This window comes from Tachypleus tridentatus, chromosome 8 (genome assembly GCF_004210375.1).
Source record: "Tachypleus tridentatus isolate NWPU-2018 chromosome 8, ASM421037v1, whole genome shotgun sequence".
NCBI lineage: Eukaryota > Metazoa > Arthropoda > Merostomata > Xiphosura > Limulidae > Tachypleus > Tachypleus tridentatus.
Window position 1 is genome coordinate 155553233 of NC_134832.1, and position 17732 is coordinate 155570964.

Consider the following 17732-nt stretch of genomic DNA (forward strand, 5'->3'; position numbering starts at 1 on the left):
AAATTCCTTTTCAACATTATTACGTAAAAGGGGAGAAAGCACAAACAGATATGAAATGTCTGTATTTTAGTCTTTTTAATTTGTATTTAATTTTTGTTGTTTTCCTATTTATTTCTCTAAAAATTCGTGTGTCAGTAAAATATTACATATATGATTTTATATTCATGTTGAGCATGGTACTATTTCTGTTAAAAAAGAATTGTGTTTATATATAACGGGTAGTGAAAGCTTGGTTTGAAACATAATCTCTAAGTTTTACTGACAGGACCTCTTAAGTAACGATAGCATGAAGATTGACTGGCCTTTCAGATTCTCCATCATAAGTGACATTGTGGAGGTAAGCTTTATAAACTGTGTAGTTCACAATGTGTCTTAACATTGTGAAGGTATTATAAACTGTTTAGGACAAAGTTTGTTTACCACTTATGTAGGTGTTTAAACCATATGTTTCCAAACGTAGGCTCTGTGTTAGTTCGTCACCAACTCGAAAAGAAGACAGCAACATGAACTGCATTTGTGAATACATAAAGAAGACAGCAGAATAGAGCAACATAAACTGTATTTGTCAATACATAAAGAAGACAGCAGAACAGAGCAACATAAACTGTATTTGCGAATACGTAAAGAAGACTGCTTGTCAGTACAGTGTTAAAATCAACAGCACAGTGTAGCACGAACTGTTGTTCACAAGACAGATACCAGTACAGAGTTAAAATCAACAGCACAGTGTAGCACGAACTGTTGTTTACAAGACAGATGCCATTACAAGGTTAAATTAACAGCACAGTGTAGCACGAACTGTTGTTTACAAGACAGATACCAGTACAGACAGAGTTAAAATCAACAGCACAGTGTAGCACGAACTGTTGTTTACAAGACAGATACCATTACAAGGTTAAATTAACAGCACAGTGTAGCACGAACTGTTGTTTACAAGACAGATACCATTACAAGGTTAAATTAACAGCACAGTGTAGCACGAACTGTTGTTTACAAGACAGATACCAGTACAGACAGAGTTAAAATCAACAGCACAGTGTAGCACGAACTGTTGTTTACAAGACAGATACCATTACAAGGTTAAATTAACAGCACAGTGTAGCACGAACTGTTGTTTACAAGACAGATACCAGTACAGACAGAGTTAAAATCAACAGCACAGTGTAGCACGAACTGTTGTTTACAAGACAGATACCATTACAAGGTTAAATTAACAGCACAGTGTAGCACGAACTGTTGTTTACAAGACAGATACCAGTACAGACAGAGTTAAAATCAACAGCACAGTGTAGCACGAACTGTTGTTTACAAGACAGATACCATTACAGAGTTAAAATCAACAGCATAGTGTAGCACGAACTGTTGTTTACAAGAGAGATACCAGTACAGACAGAGTTAAAATCAACAGCACAGTAAAGCACAAACTATTGTTTACAAGACAGATACCAATACAGAGTTAAAATCAACAGCGCAGTGTAGCACGAACTGTTGTTTACAAGACAGATACCAGTAAAGACAGAGTTAAAATAAACATAACAGTGTAGCACGAACTGTTGTAAACCGAACAGCAACTAAAGACAGTAGCAAAATCAGTAACTAATTAAAATATCTTAAGATACAAATGAAAATGGGTAAATAATCAAAATATATTAATTATTTAATACCACACCTCATTCAAAAAACATGAATAGGAAATAAATAAATAAAATTATTAATTTCAACACGTTATTTTTATTGGAAAGAATCTCGCTCTAACCCTATAAATAATCTTCAAAACAGAATATATGCAGTATAACATTGAAGGTTCTGTTGTTTTAGGGTTTACTCTTTATACATCAGAGTGGAATTCTATACCACGGCAGGCTACGTTCAAAAAACTGTTTAATTGACACTAGATTTGTTGTCAAGTTAACGGAATTTGGATTGCGCTCTCTGTGGAACCAGCAGAGACAAGCCTTCATTAACCCTAGTAAGTGTAGAGTTGAGTCAATATTCTATCTCCAACCCTAGTAAATAATGTACCACTGGCTCTAGTTGGTATTCTAACACTAATCTTAGTAAGTATATTGTTACCAACATCAGTAAGTATTGTACCACTGACTCTAGTTGGTATTCTAACACTAAATTTAGTAAGTATATTGTCACCAACCTCAGTAAGTATTGTACCACTGACTCTAGTTGGTATTCTAACACTAAATTTGGTAAGTATATTGTCACCAACCTCAGTAAGTATTGTACCACTGACTCCAGTTGGTATTCTAACACTAATTTTAGTAAGTATATTGTCACCAACATCAGTAAATATTGTATCACTGGCTCTAGTTGGTATTCTAACACTAACCTTAGTAAGTATATTGTCACCAACATCAGTAAGTATTGTACCACTGGCTCTAGTTGGTATTCTAACACTAACCTTAGTAAGTATATTGTCACCAACCTCAGTAAGTATTGTACCACTGACTCTAGTTGGTATTCTAACACTAACCTTAGTAAGTATATTGTCACCAACCTCAGTAAGTATTGTACCACTGACTCTAGTTGGTATTCTAACACTAACCTTAATAACTATTCAAACACTAACCTTAGTAAGTATTGTACCACTGACTCTAGTTGGTATTCTAACACTAAACTTAGTGAGTATATTGTCACCAACCTCAGTAAGTATTGTACTACTGACTCTAGTTGGTATTGTAACACTAATTTTATCCAGAGTTATTGATATATATAACTCCAGTTTCATCTTTTTGTTTATCCAGGATTATTGACATACCACTACTCCAGTTTCATCTTCTTTTTTTTATCCAGGATTATTGATATACCACTACCTCAGTTTCATCTTTTTTGTTATCCAGAGTTATTGACATACCACTACTCCAGTTTCATTTTCTTTTTATCCAGAGTTATTAATATATACTTTTCAAAAAAAAAAGAAACGCAAAAGGCAAAATTTGAGACGTATTGTTAACAAGTTTATTCTGGGTGGTTCTGTATGACATGTGTGAAACTTTGCACCTTCACTGCTGAACATCCAAAGTCTGCAAAGGCGAAGTCCACGCTCACTAGGTGAAGTTTAACGTCACTCAACGTCAATTACGAGTATGCCCACCGTGAGCATCAATAACTGCTTGGCATCTCCTGCCAATGGAAGCGATGAGATGGCGAATCACATCCTGTGGAATGGCTGTCCACTCAGCCTGCAAAGCTGCTGCAAGCTGAAGTAGAGTCTGCGGTTGAGGTTGTCGCCGTCGTAGACGTCCGTCCAAATCGTCCCAAAGATGTTCGATGGGGTTTAAATCTGGTGATCTGGAGGGCCACGGAAGAACGTTGATGTTGTGGTGTCTCAAGAAGACAGTGGTGAGTCGGACTGTGTGAGGACGAGCGTTGTCATGTTGAAAAACGTCGTTGACGTTCACCATGATGGGTTGCACATGGGGCCTAAGAATCTCGTCGACGGTTGCGTACGGTCTGATCGGAAATCCTACGCAGCCCTGGTATGGTTGAGGCAGTAGACGTCGCAGTGGTGGTCCTATCCCGAAGGTGACGTAACCGGATATAGCGATCTTGTGCGGGCGTGGTCACACGAGGTCTGCCAGATCGTGGACGGTCACAAGTTGATCCATGTTGTTGGAGACGATTCCATAGCCTTGTGATGGTGCTTGGGTGGACATTCACAGCTCTGGCAACATCTGATCGAGATTCGCCTGCTTCCAAACGACCAATGGCGTTGTTGCGTTGTGCTTCAGTCAGTCTTGGCGTAACTGTATTGCGTGTCGGTGGCTTAACACTGAGCTATGGAAAGCGATAACCCGTCACTTTTATAGGGATTTTGCGCATGTTGCACTTGCAGAACATGCAGATTTCTCAAACAAATTTATTGGACACGAATGCGTTTTGGCGAAAAATCCGATGTTTTCCTTCGTTTTCAAAGTGCACAACTTTTATTGTCATTTTGGTCTGACAATCAGTGCCTTAACACGTGTAACATCACATGCTCTGAGCTTGTAACGTTATTACTTATATTTCTCTTTAAAATAACAGAAATATCCCTTTTGCGTTTCTTTTCTTGAAGATTATATTACTCCAGTTTCACCTTTTTGTTTATCCAGGATTATTGACATACCACTACTCCAGATTTATCTTTTTTTATCCAAAGTTATTGACATACCACTACTCCAGTTTCATCTTCTGTTTATCCAGAGTTATTGATATATGTTACTCCAATTTCATCTTTTTGTTTATCCAGGATTATTGATATACCACTACTCCAGTTTTATATTCTTTTGCCAAGGGTTATAGACATACCACTACTCCAGTTTCATCTTTTTGTTTATCCAGAGTTATTGACATACCACTACTCCAATTTAATCTTTGTTTATCCAGAGTTATTGATATATATTACTCCAGTTTCATCTTCTTTTTAACCAGGATTATTAATATACCACTACTCCAGTTTCATCACAAAGTTCCCTAAATTCTGTGACAGATATTTTCAATATAAAAATCGTTGTTGCTTCTTTATAATGATGCCGGGTGTGTTCTTTTGGTTAATGTGTCATATTGGATTTCCAAATGTTTTTAATTCGTGTCCCTTTACTGTATAACTCTACGTCGTGGGTGCCCTATAAAAGATTGACAGACAACTCTCTCGATTAGAGCAGCACAACAGTTGATGGTTGGTGTGTAAAATCCAACTATTTTATTGTCAACCTTTAAGATTTGTTATTGTTGACTATCTGCCGTTTCTCTAGTCTATTTGTCCAAAATCAATGAAAAATAACGCATGTAATATTTGAGGAAGTGTATACGAACTTGAACAAACGAACAAAACATAAAGTAGCTGTTTTGTTTATAGCCTAACACTTCAGACGTATAACAGAAACTGTATCAACAAAGGTCTATAAATAACTGGACTGGGTCGTCATTGTTATAGATGTAAGGTACTTAACAACAGAGAGAGAGCTAATTTTGTAGTGAGTTAGAAAATTAGTGTTTTTAGGAGAACAATTGTATTTCTTTACTAAGTTAATTTTTATAACGCCTCCAACAGGAGATCTTTTCTGGATTGCTCCAGAACACTTGAGACAGATTCACCCCGAAGAACAAGGTTCACAAAAAAGGTGACGTCTACAGCTTTGCTATAATATTACAGGAAGTCATCACTCGGACATGTCCTTACGAAAACTTGGACGTTAACAAAGTGAGACATTTTATGGAACCTAGAGGTATGTTAATAAATATATGTTATAATTGTCGGGACCGTTGCAAAAGTTTGTCATAAACTTTATCATTATTGGCTGTTAACTCTTTGTAACCGAACAGAGCTAAAACTAACTCAGAAATATTGCAAACTAAATATTTAATATATTATAACATCTAATATGTAAGAGTATAATTTTTGAAACGATTTTATAAATTTTTTAGTTAACAACTAATTTTAAGACGAACGGAAAACATTGGCAGGATGTGAAACGTAAAGAGAGAGGGCACAATGAAGGCCTCATTTGTCATGTGTACACTATACCCCATGGAAATATGTGGGGCATCTTCTACCTGTTTATCCTCCTCTCACCCTGTAATTACACTTATGTTAACAAATGTAATTTGGAAAATAAAGGTTTTTTTTTCTATTGCTTAGTTGAAATGATTCAACGTGTCCAGCTACTTTGGACTGACTGTGTTCCATTGATCAGCATACCTAAACTGTGATTCGCGTTCATTTGCCGCACGCAGTTTGGACACTAGGGTGCGCTATACATAACTGTTACGTCACAAAGAGTAACTGAAGAGGTTGGGGAAGAAGGGGAGGATGCTGTGTATCTTTGCGCAAAAATAGTTCGTGTAAGAGTGTCAAACGTTCTATATTTTTGTGTTTATTTCCGTTCCTGGTATATTAAAACAAACATGAGAACAGGTATTTATCAAGAGTTTAAGAAACGTTGAAACTAGCTTGTATCCCAAGAAACAATGATCGTTTCAAGTGCTGTACTAGCGAGTGGTTGGCAAACACCTGGGTTCAGCCTTATGGTTTCCGGATTCACAATATCATAAGTAATAAAATATACTCTCAAATGTATCATTAATTTTAAGTTTAGTTTTTAATTTCGCGCAAAGCTGCACGAAGGCTACCTGTACTGGCCATTTGTAATTTAGCGATGTAAGACCAGAGGGAAGGTAGCTAGTCATAACCACCCATCACCAATTCTCTGGGGTACTCTTTTACCAAAGAATAGTGGGATTGGTCGTAACATTATAACGCCCACATAGCTGAAATGGCGATTATGTTTGGTAGGATAAAGATTCGAATTCACGACCCCCAGATTGCAAGTCAAGCGTCTTACCTACCTGACCATGCCGGGCCTATCAACTGTAATATTATATCAGAATATTTAACTATCAATAAATATATTTTGTGGGTTTGTAGTTAAACACAAAACTACACGATGGGCTAACTGTGCTCTGCCCACCAGGGGTATCGAAACCCGATTTCTAGCGTTATAAGTGTACAGATATGTCACTGTGCTACAGGGAGGCGGGGATAATAAATTTTGAATTAGACTAGAATACTTTATTGAAGGTAATTATAAGTTAATACCAGGATGTCCCATTTGTAATAAATACAGAATTACATCAGAAATTTCATTAATATTAAACTGAGGGTTACACACTGTATCAAACATAAAATTACACCGAAATATTTCATTAAAACTTCCATCTTTTATGAATAAGCGTATTGTTTTTCGTGATGACGAGAAACCCACTTGAAGTAAAAATGTATTCTCATGACACCTGGTACGGGTATTAGTACTTTAGTTAAAATAAAGTACAGAACAACGTTTCGACCTTCTTAGGTCAACTTCAGGTTAACAAGCGTATTGTTTATTGCAACAATAATATGTCCATATTAATATTTTGTTATTTAATTTGAAAACCTGTTTAAAGAACATTGACTTATTTTACTTTATTTTAAAACAACAACATCAAAATATTTCGAACTTTAAGATATACTCAAAATTTTCAAAAATACATGGATTATTGTAATAAAATAAATTAATTACAAAGTAAGGTCTATCAGAGAGGTCATACACTTTCGTCCTATTGCTGCTCTTCGAGATTGTATGTGTTGTATTGGATAATATCCAATTTAACCTTCGTAAACTCAGAAAATCCTTCTCAGATACTTATGGTATGGTGAGGAGTCTCAACCTTAATGTGTCTAAGAAATGTGGTTCAAATCCGATCAAACTTTACAGTTATTAATCCAAAACCGCAAAAATAAAGTGAGCCAGAATCCTGATGAGGATTTAGATCAGGACACAGTTTGGGTAGGACTGTCCGGTACTGACTATCGTGTACATCGGTTTATGAGTTTTTGAGATACACCCACATGGACTCGATTTTAATATCATCTCCAAGTGCAAAAATTATAATTCACTACATCACACAAACTGAAATCAAATCGAGTCTAAAACCGAGTACTAAATGATTATTTATATGAGTATATATATATATATATTGATATTTCATATAGTGTGTTAACTCACACATAAAAATTACAATTACTGAATAACTACTACGTCATGACTCGTAATTATATATCAAGTGCTAAATAAACAGCAACGTTTTGGTCCTAATGTCACTAGTTGCTTCTAGGAAAATTACAGTTAATGAATAAGTCCCACGACATAAAGATGTCACTTCATGTCTCTCTCTGTGTAGCGTTAGGCTAACAAAACGTTGTACACCCCCCGTAGCTGCAGTTGTCTGATTGACCAGAGGGATTTGAACCACACTTTCAGGGTAAAGTGGCGAGAACCATGAATTCTCAAATTAACAGTTCAATCTCGCTTCACTTTAACCACTTATTTCCATCCAGTAATAAATAACACTATGTAAGAAAATTTCTACTTCTTCTTGTTCCTGGGCAAAAAGTGTTATTTCCCAATTACTTATGGCAAAAGGAAATGGAAAAGACCTATTATTCTCTTCAAACTTTTCTTTTGCGACCTGGGTAATGAAATTTTCAAATTTACCCATTTTCCAGAACATTCCAGGTAGACTCAGTGCTAAGTAGCTGAATGAGAATTTTCTCGAACTTTCTAGAATATTGTAGAACTTACGAGAATTTTCAAGAACCTTTAAGAATTTTCTAGAACTTTCCATGGTAATATATATACAGGGGCTCACCAGTCACCACTTCAGTTTTGTTCCAGATGCCTAAGTGAACATATAGACCTATCTGATTTTATCAGAGATGGCATCAAGAAGCTGCAAGCATTCTCCAGACACCTTCTGCTATGTATGTGGCCAATTTATTGAGACAAGAGCGAAAAAGCACTCTGTGACAGCATCTGCTAAAATGTGTGAAGCCTACAAGACATATTTCGGTATGCCTGTTGGAGATCAAGACAAATCCTCGGTACCTCATTTTACCTGCGAACACTGCAAAACATCCCTAGAAGGTAAGACAGACAATGTTTGCTTGCTTGAACAGTAAGATTTCATATTATACAAATTTTACACCTTTTAAAACTTAAACACATTTTTTTCCAATAATACAGAAAAACTATCACAAATATTTTACATGAACTTCTTACACATAAGTTGTGGATGAAATATATTTATTCTTCATAATAACAATTTTATTTTGCTCTTTTGCAGGATGGTACAGAGGGGAAAAGAGAGCCATGAAGTTCAATATTCCAAGAATTTAGCATGAGCCCACTGACCACTCAAGCAATTGCTACTTCTGCATGGTGGACCCTTCCAAACATCGGGCTGGCAAGAATGCATCTGCTATTATGTATCCGGACCTTCCATCATCCATCACTCCAGTGCCACACTGCCCTGAGCTTCCTATACCCACTCCGCCAGAGAGAAAGCAGCCATCCTCAGAAGAGAGCAGCAAATCAGAAGAGGAGGAAGACGTTGAAGATTCAGATTACAATTTCAGAGGTGCAGCTGATGAGAGAAACCCACACTACCCCAACCAAAGAGACCTCAATGACTTTATCAGAGATCTTGGTCTAACAAAGTTGAATGCCGAGACTATATGTGGGGGCTGATAAGTGAAAGTGATTTACATTACAGTCGCAAATCTCGAGAAACTACTCACTTCTAAACATTTTTGTGTATCTTTTGTTTAAATACATGTAAATCTTGATTCATATGTTGTTTTATTCAGACCTTATGTAAATGAAAATGTACAAATTTGCCCGTTTTGACATTTATTTATTTATTGTTTTGAATTTCGCGCAAAGCTATTCGAGGGCTATCTGTGCTAACTATCCGTAATTTAGCAGTATAAGACTAGCGGGAAGGCTGCTAGTCATAACCACCCACAGCCAACTATTGGGCTACTCTTTTACCAACAAATAGTGGGATTGACCGTCACATTATAAGGCCCCCACGGCTGAAAGGGTGAGCATGTTTGGTGCGACCGGGATTCGAACCCACGACCCTCAGATTAGGAGTTGAACGCCTTAACCCACCTGGCCATGCCGGGCCTCCGTTTTTACATACAAAATAGGTTAATTTCTAAATTTCATTATCCAGGTCACAAAAGCAAAATTTGAAGGGAATAATGGCCATTTTCTGTACTTTTACAACATAAGCAATTAAGAAATAACACATACTATCCAGTAACAATATTTGTGTTACATAGTGTAATCTAACAGTTTGTTTTAAGTTATAATATAATTCAACAATGAAATTGTAACATTACGTAATTCGTAACATCGCTTAAATACGATGTGATTTATTAATATTATTATGTTGGAGACAGATGCTTAATTGTTCTAATTTTAATAAATCCAATGAATTATCGCACAATAATGTGGCGAATAAGAAAACACGATCTGTGACGTGCACACGTGCATTAATATGTAATCTTGTTTTTCTATGGACTTCTTACTACTCCAAACATTGTACATTAGAGAAAATAAAAACTAAAAAATTAAAAAACAGACCATATAATATTCTAACATGTAATTTCGATTCATCCAAACTGTGTTAATGAATTATTTCACCTTACCACATGTTATTAACCCTGCTGTCTTACCACATGTTAAAGAATGTTGTCACTTTAACACATGCTAAAGAATCCCTTCACCTTACCACATGTTATTAACCCTGCTGTCTAACCACATGTTAAAGAATGTTATCACTTTAACACATATTACTGAATCCCTTCACCTTACCACATGTTATTAACCCTGCTGTCTAACCACATGTTAAAGAATGTTATCACTTTAACACATATTACTGAATCCCTTCACCTTACCACATGTTATTAACCCTTGTTGTCAACCACATGTTAAAGAATGTTATCACTTTAACACATATTGCTGAATCCTTCACCTTACCACATGTTATTAACCCTGCTGTCAACCACATGTTAAAGAATGTTATCACTTTAACACATACACTGGATCCCTTCACCTTACCACATGTTATTAACCCTACTGTCTAACCACATGTTAAAGAATGTTATCACTTTAACACATATTACTGAATCCCTTCACCTTACCACATGTTATTAACCCTGCTGTCTTACCACATGTTAAAGAATGTTTTCACCTTAACACATATTACTGAATCCCTTCACCTTACCACATGTTATTAACCCTGCTGTCTTACCACATGTTAAAGAATGTTATCACTTTAACACATATTACTGAATCCCTTCACCTTACCACATGTTATTAACTCTGCTGTCTTACCACATGTTAAAGAATGTTATCACTTCAACACATATTACTGAATCCCTTCACCTTACCACATGTTATTAACCCTGCTGTCTTACCACATGTTAAAGAATGTTGTCACCTTAACATAAGGTATTGAGGAGTTGTAGTTAAACTTTGGTAGAAAATTTCACTTCTGATTTCATTTCATCAGAAATCCTTCATCGAGTGAAGATAGGAAGTGTACCCCCTTTCAGACCAGAGGTTCTTCCTGAAAACTGCCCCACTGATTTAATGGACATTTTACATCAGTGCTGGGCAGAGGGGCCAAGTAGCAGACCGAGTGTTTACCAAGTCAAACATCAACTGAAGAGAATTACAAAGTAAGCAGTTTTTCCAACACCAAACTTAGAAAATAACCTTTAGATTTGCACAGAGAAAGTACACACAATATGTTAATTCATTATTGTTTGTTAAGACAAGAGAACCATGGGTTTCATTTTAATGAATATAAACATCTCGCATTTTACACAAGAAGAAATCTTTCATGTAATTAATTATTTCATCCATTCATCTTTATAACATCAGTTAAAATTACCATGCATCTTCAATAGAATATAACATATCAGTTAAAATTACCATGCATCTTCAATAGAATATAACATATTAGTTAAAATTACCATGCATCTTCAATAGAATATAACATACTAGTTAAAATTACCATGCATCTTCAATAGAATATAACATATTAGTTAAAATTACCATGCATCTTCAATAGAATATAACATATCAGTTAAAATTACCATGCATCTTCAATAGAATATAACATATTAGTTAAAATTACCATGCATCTTCAATAGAATATAACATATTAGTTAAAATTACCATGCATCTTCAATAGAATATAACATATTTCATCACAATATTAAAGATTTGTCACTTGTGGTAGAGTACTAACTCCTCTGACTTACAGTGCTATGTTCAGAGGCTTGAGTCCCCTAAGCAGGCATAGCAGATAGCCCCATTGATAGAAAGCATATGAGGAACATATATATGAATGCATGACTGTAGATCCCTTCAGTAAAAATAAAACAGAGTTAAAACGTCTAGTAAAACCTCATATATTTATAACACTCAATCTTTAAATATTACAGAATAACTATATATATTTTTATTATGTTCACTTCTTAAGGGGAATGGGAAGTAAAAACTTCTTAGACAACCTTTTATCTCGGATGGAACAGTACGCTAACAACTTGGAATCCCTTGTAGAGGAAAAGACAGCTGCATTTCTCGAAGAAAAGAAAAAAAGTGAAGAATTATTGTACCAAGTACTTCCCAGGTAAAATGTTTAATTATTAGAGCTGGGCCAAGTACTTCCCAGGTAAAATGTTTAATTATTAGAGCTGTGCCAAGTACTTTCCAGGTAAAATGTTCAATTATTAGAGCTGTACCAACTACTTTCCAAGTAAAATGTTTAATTATTAGAGTTGTACCAAGTACTTTCCAGGTAAAATGTTCAATTATTAGAGCTGTACCAAGTACTTCCCAGGTAAAATGTTTAATTATTAGAGCTGTACCAAGTACTTCCCAGGTAAAATGTTTAATTATTAGAGCTGTACCAAGTACTTCCCAGGTAAAATGTTCAATTATTAGAGCTGTACCAAGTACTTTCCAGGTAAAATGTTTAATTATTAGAGCTGTACCAAGTACTTTCCAGGTAAAACGTATAATTATTAGAGCTGTACCAAGTACTTCCCAGGTAAAGTGTTTAATTATTAGAGCTGTACCAAGTACTTCCCAGGTAAAATGTTTAATTTTTAGAGCTGTACCAAGTACTTCCCAGGTAAAATGTTCAATTATTAGAGCTGTACCAAGTACTTTCCAGGTAAAATGTTTAATTATTAGAGCTATACCAAGTACTTTCCAGGTAAAATGTTTAATAATTAGAGCTGTACCAAGCACTTTCCAGGTAAAACGTATAATTATTGGAGCTGTACCAAGTACTTCCCAGGTAAAATGTTTAATTATTAGAGCTGTACCAAGTACTTCCCAGGTAAAATGTTTAATTTTTAGAGCTGTACCAAGTACTTTCCAGGTAAAATGTTTAATTATTAGAGCTGTACCAAGTACTTTCCAGGTAAAACGTATAATTATTAGAGCTGTACCAAGTACTTCCCAGGTAAAATGTTTAATTATTAGAGCTGTACCAAGTACTTCCCAGGTAAAATGTTTACTTTTTAGAGCTGTACAAAGTACTTCCCAGGTAAAATGTTCAATTATTAGAGCTGTACCAAGTACTTTCCAGGTAAAATGTTTAATTATTAGAGCTATACCAAGTACTTTCCAGGTAAAATGTTTAATTATTAGAGCTGTACCAAGTACTTTCCAGATAAAATGTTTAATTATTAGAGCTGTACCAAGTACTTCCCAGGTAAAATGTTTAATTATTAGAGCTGTACCAAGTACTTCCCAGGTAAAATGTTTAATTATTAGAGCTGTACCAAGTACTTCCCAGGTGAAATGTGGAATTATTAGAGCTGTACCAAGTACTTTCCAGGTAAAATGTTTAATTTTTACAGCTGTACCAAGTACTTCCTAGTGAAATATTTACTTATCAGAGTTGTATCAAGTACTTCCAGGTGAAATGTTTGATTATTAAAGTTGTAGCAAGTATTTCCAGGAGACATATTTAATTATCTGAGTTCTATCACGTACTTCCAGGTGAAATGTTTAATTATTAGTATTATACCAAGTACTTTCTAGTGAAATGTTTATTTGTCAGATCTGTACCAAGTACTTCCATGTTAAATATTTAGCTATTAGAGTTGTACTATGTACTTTAATTGAAATCTTTAATTGTTAAAGTTGAATCAAGTACTTTCACACGAAATCTTTAATTACTAGAGGATTGTACCAAGTACTTCCAAGTGAAATGTTTAATTATTAAAGTAGTTCCAAATACTCCAAGGTGAAATGTTTAATTATTAGAGTTGTACCAAGTACTTTCAAGTGAAATATTTAATTATTAAAGTTGCTCCAAGTACTTCCTAGTGAAATGTTTAATTATCAGAGTTGTACCAAGTACTTCCAAGTCAAATGTTTACTTATCAGAGCTCTTCCAAGTACTTCCATGTGAAATATTTAGTTATTAGAGTTGTATTACATAGTTCAAATGAAATGTTTAATTATTAGAGTGTTGTACCAAGTACTTCCAGGTGCAATGTTTAAATATTAGAGCTCTTCCAAGTACTTCCATGTGAAATGTTTAGTTATGAGAGTTGTGTCAAGCACTTTCTAGTGAAATGTACCTTTATCAGAGGGTTGTACCAAGAACTTCCAACTGGAATATTTATTATAAAGTTGTACCAAGTAATTACAGGTGTAATGTTTAATTGTACGAGCTGTTTGAAGTACTTCCTATCGAAATGTTTAATAATTACAGTATTACCATGTACTTTCAGGTGAAATGTTTAATTATTAGAGTTCATCCAAGTATTTCCATGTGAAATATTTAGGGTATTGGAGTTGTATTACGTACTTCAAATGAAATCATTAATTGTTAAAGTTGAATCAAGTACTTTTGCGTAAAATCTTTAATTAATAGAGGGTTGTACCAAGTACTTTCAAATGAAATAATTAATTATTAGAGGGTTGTACCAAGTACTTCCAAGTCAAATATTTAATTATTAGAGTTGTACCAAGTATTTCCTAGTGTAATGTTTAATTGTTAAAGTTGTTCCAAGTACTTCCTAGTGAAATGTTTAATTATTAATGTTGTACCAACTACTTTTTGGTTAAATGTTTACTTATCAGAGTTGTACCAAGTACTTCCTAGTGAAATGTTTAATTATTAGAGTTGTACCATGTAGTTTCGGGTGAAAAGATTAATTATCAGGCACTTCCATGTGAAATGTTTAGTTATCAGAGTTGTATTACATACTTCCAGGTCAAATGTCAAATTACACCGCACAACAATTTTTTTGAAAACTTTTGCTTCCTGAAAAGTTTTTGCTCATTGTGACAGGTATCTGGTGGATATGCACAAATATAGGTTTGGTTTTGCTTCATTTTATAGGAACTTTGAGAAATAGACAGTTAACTGTTTACCGGCAATAACGTATTTAATGTCGTTTATGTTTGTAATACGCTATTACGTTCAACATAATTAAAAGTGTTTTGCTCCCGATTTTCGTTTCTACTCAATATCCGGTGCATCACGTTGCAGTGTCCAACAGTAGTCAGCAAGCATTGATGGATTCCAGTTGTCCTGTTATCGTTTTTCCATTGTAGCAAAACTGAAGATTTCAATGAAACGGTACGTGATGAACAAATTTGGATGTGATTTTCATTATCAGCAGCCAAAATTCTATAAGGAACACCCAACAGTGTTCAAGAAGCGAAAACTTTGTTGTGAAGTGTTACTAGAGTTGTACCAAGTACTTCTAGGTGAAATGTTTATTGAATATAGTGTTGTGCCACGTACTTACAGATTGAATGTTTACTTACTAGAGTTGGTACAAGTAGTTTCAGGTAAAATGTTTACTGATTAGAGTTGTACCAACAACTTCCCAGTGAAATGTTAAATTATTAGAGTTTTACCACGTACTTTGAGGTTAAATATTTAATTATTAGAGTTGTACCAAGTACTTCCATGTGAAATGTTTTATTATTAGAGTTGTTCCAAGTACTTCCTAGTGAAACGTTTAATTATTAGACTTGTACCACGTACATACAGGTCAAATGTTTAATTATCAGAGTTGTACTAAGTACTTCCTAGTGAAATAATTAATTATTAGATGGTTGTACCAAGTACTTCCAAGTCAAATGTTTAATTATTAGAGTTGTATCATGTACTTGCTAGTGAAATGTTAAATTATTAGAGTTGTACCAAGTACTTCCTACTGAGATGTTTAATTATTAGTGTTGTTTCAAGTACTTCATAGTGAAATATCTCTTTATTAGGGGGTTCTGCCAAGTACTTTTAGTTTAAATGTTTAGTTATTAAAGTTGTACCAAGTACGTATAATTAGTAAAGCTGTTTCAAGTACTTCATAGTGAAATATCTCTTTATTAGGGGGTTCTGCCAAGTACTTTTAGTTTAAATGTTTAGTTATTAAAGTTGTACCAAGTACGTATAATTAGTAAAGCTGTTTCAAGTACTTCCTAGATAAATGTTTAATTACTGGATGGTTTTACCAAGTACTTCCAGGTGAAATATTTAATTATTAGAGCAGTATCAAGTACTTCCCCGTGAAATATTTAATTATTAGAGTTGTACCAACAACTTCCCAGTGAAATGTTAAATTATTAGAGCTGTATCACGTAGTTTCAGGTAAAATGTTTAATTATTAGATTAATACCAAGTACTTCCATGTGAAATGTTTAGTTATTACAGTTTTACTGCGTGCTTGCAAGTGAAATATTTCATTATTAGAGTTGTACCAAGTACTCCCAGGTGAAATGCTTAATTAATACAGTGTTGTGCCACGTACTTACAGATGAAATGTTTAATTATTAGATTAATACCAAGTACTTCCATGTGAAATGTTTAGTTATCACAGTTGTATCAAGTACCTCCAGGTGATATTTTAATTCTTAGGGTTGTACCAAGTATTTCAGGTGAAATATTTAATTATTAGAGTTGTACCTAGTACTAGCAGGTGATATATTTAATTATTAGAGTTGTACCCAGTACTAGCAGGTAAAATGTTTAATTAGTAGAGTTGTACCCAGTACTAGCAGGTGAAATGTTTAATTAGTAGAGTTGTGCCACATACTTTCAAGAGAAATGTTTAACTGTTACAGTTGTACAACGTACTTCCAAGTGGTATGTTTAATTACTAGAGTTCTATCACATACTTACATGTCAAATGATTATTTATTAGAGTTGTTCCAAGTACTTCCATGTGAAATGTTTTATTATTAGAGTTGTTCCAAGTACTTCCTAGGTAAATGTTTAATTACTGGATGGTTTTACCAAGTACTTCCTCGTGAAATGTTTATTTATTAGCAGAGTACCAAGTACTTCTTTGTGAAATGTTTAATTATTAGAGTTGTACCAAGTTCATCCGTGTGAAATGTTTAGTTATTAGAGTTGTACCAAGTACTTCATAGTGAAACGTTTAATTATTAGAGTTGTACCAAGTTCATCCGTGTGAAATGTTTAGTTATTAGGGTTGTTTCAAATACTTCATAGTGAAATGTTTCTTTATTTGGGGGCTGTACCAAGTACTTCCAGGTGTAATATTTAATTAGTTGAGTTGTACCACGTACTTTCAAGTGAAATGTTTAATTATTTGAGTTGTTCCAACTACCTCCATGTGAAATGTTCAGTTACTAGAGTTGTACTTCCTACATGCAGGTGTTATATTTAATTATTAGAGTTTTATCAAGTACTTTCAGGTGAGATGTTTAATTATTAGAGTTGTATCAAGATCTCCCAAGTGACTTGTTTAATTATTAGAGTTGTACTAAGTACTTCCAAGTAGAATACTTAATTATTAGAGTTGTTCCACGTACATCTGAGTGAAATGTTTAATTATAAAAGTTGTATCACGTAGTCCCACGTGAAATGTTTCGTTATTAGAGTCGTGCGTTTAGTAAAGGATTTTTCATTGAGAATCTTAACTCTATAATAGTATGATATTCTATACTTTGATGTCAAAAGTTTGATTACGAAGTAAAAATGATTGTTGATGTTTTAATATATACGTTATAGGATGTTGTTGGTTCATATATTGTTGTGTTACTTATAGACTGTGTATTGAGATATATATTAGTCTACAAGTTATAGACTATATATTAAGTTACAAATTGGCCCGGCATGGCCTAGCGCGTAAGGCGTGCGACTCGTAATTCGCGGATTCGCGCCCGCGTCGCGCTAAACATGCTCGCCCTCCCAGCCGTGGGGGTGTATAATGTGACGGTCAATCCCACTATTCGTTGGTAAAGAGTAGCCCAAGAGTTGGCGGTGGGTGGTGATGACTAGCTGCCTTCCCTCTAGTCTTACACTGCTAAATTAGGGACGGCTAGCACAGATAGCCCTCG

The 17732-nt window shown here is 34.6% G+C and overlaps 1 protein-coding gene across 1 annotated transcript in view; it reads left to right on the forward strand.

Moving 5' to 3' along the window:
• The window catches only part of LOC143224052 (atrial natriuretic peptide receptor 1-like), a 41496-nt gene that overhangs the window by 12246 nt on the left and 11518 nt on the right, over positions 1–17732 (forward strand). Inside the window, exons 6-9 of the mRNA XM_076452514.1 lie at positions 266–337; positions 1819–1969; positions 10897–11065; positions 11875–12024. Of these exons, the coding sequence (XP_076308629.1) occupies positions 266–337; positions 1819–1969; positions 10897–11065; positions 11875–12024 (542 nt within the window). The remainder of the gene's footprint in view (positions 1–265; positions 338–1818; positions 1970–10896; positions 11066–11874; positions 12025–17732) is intronic.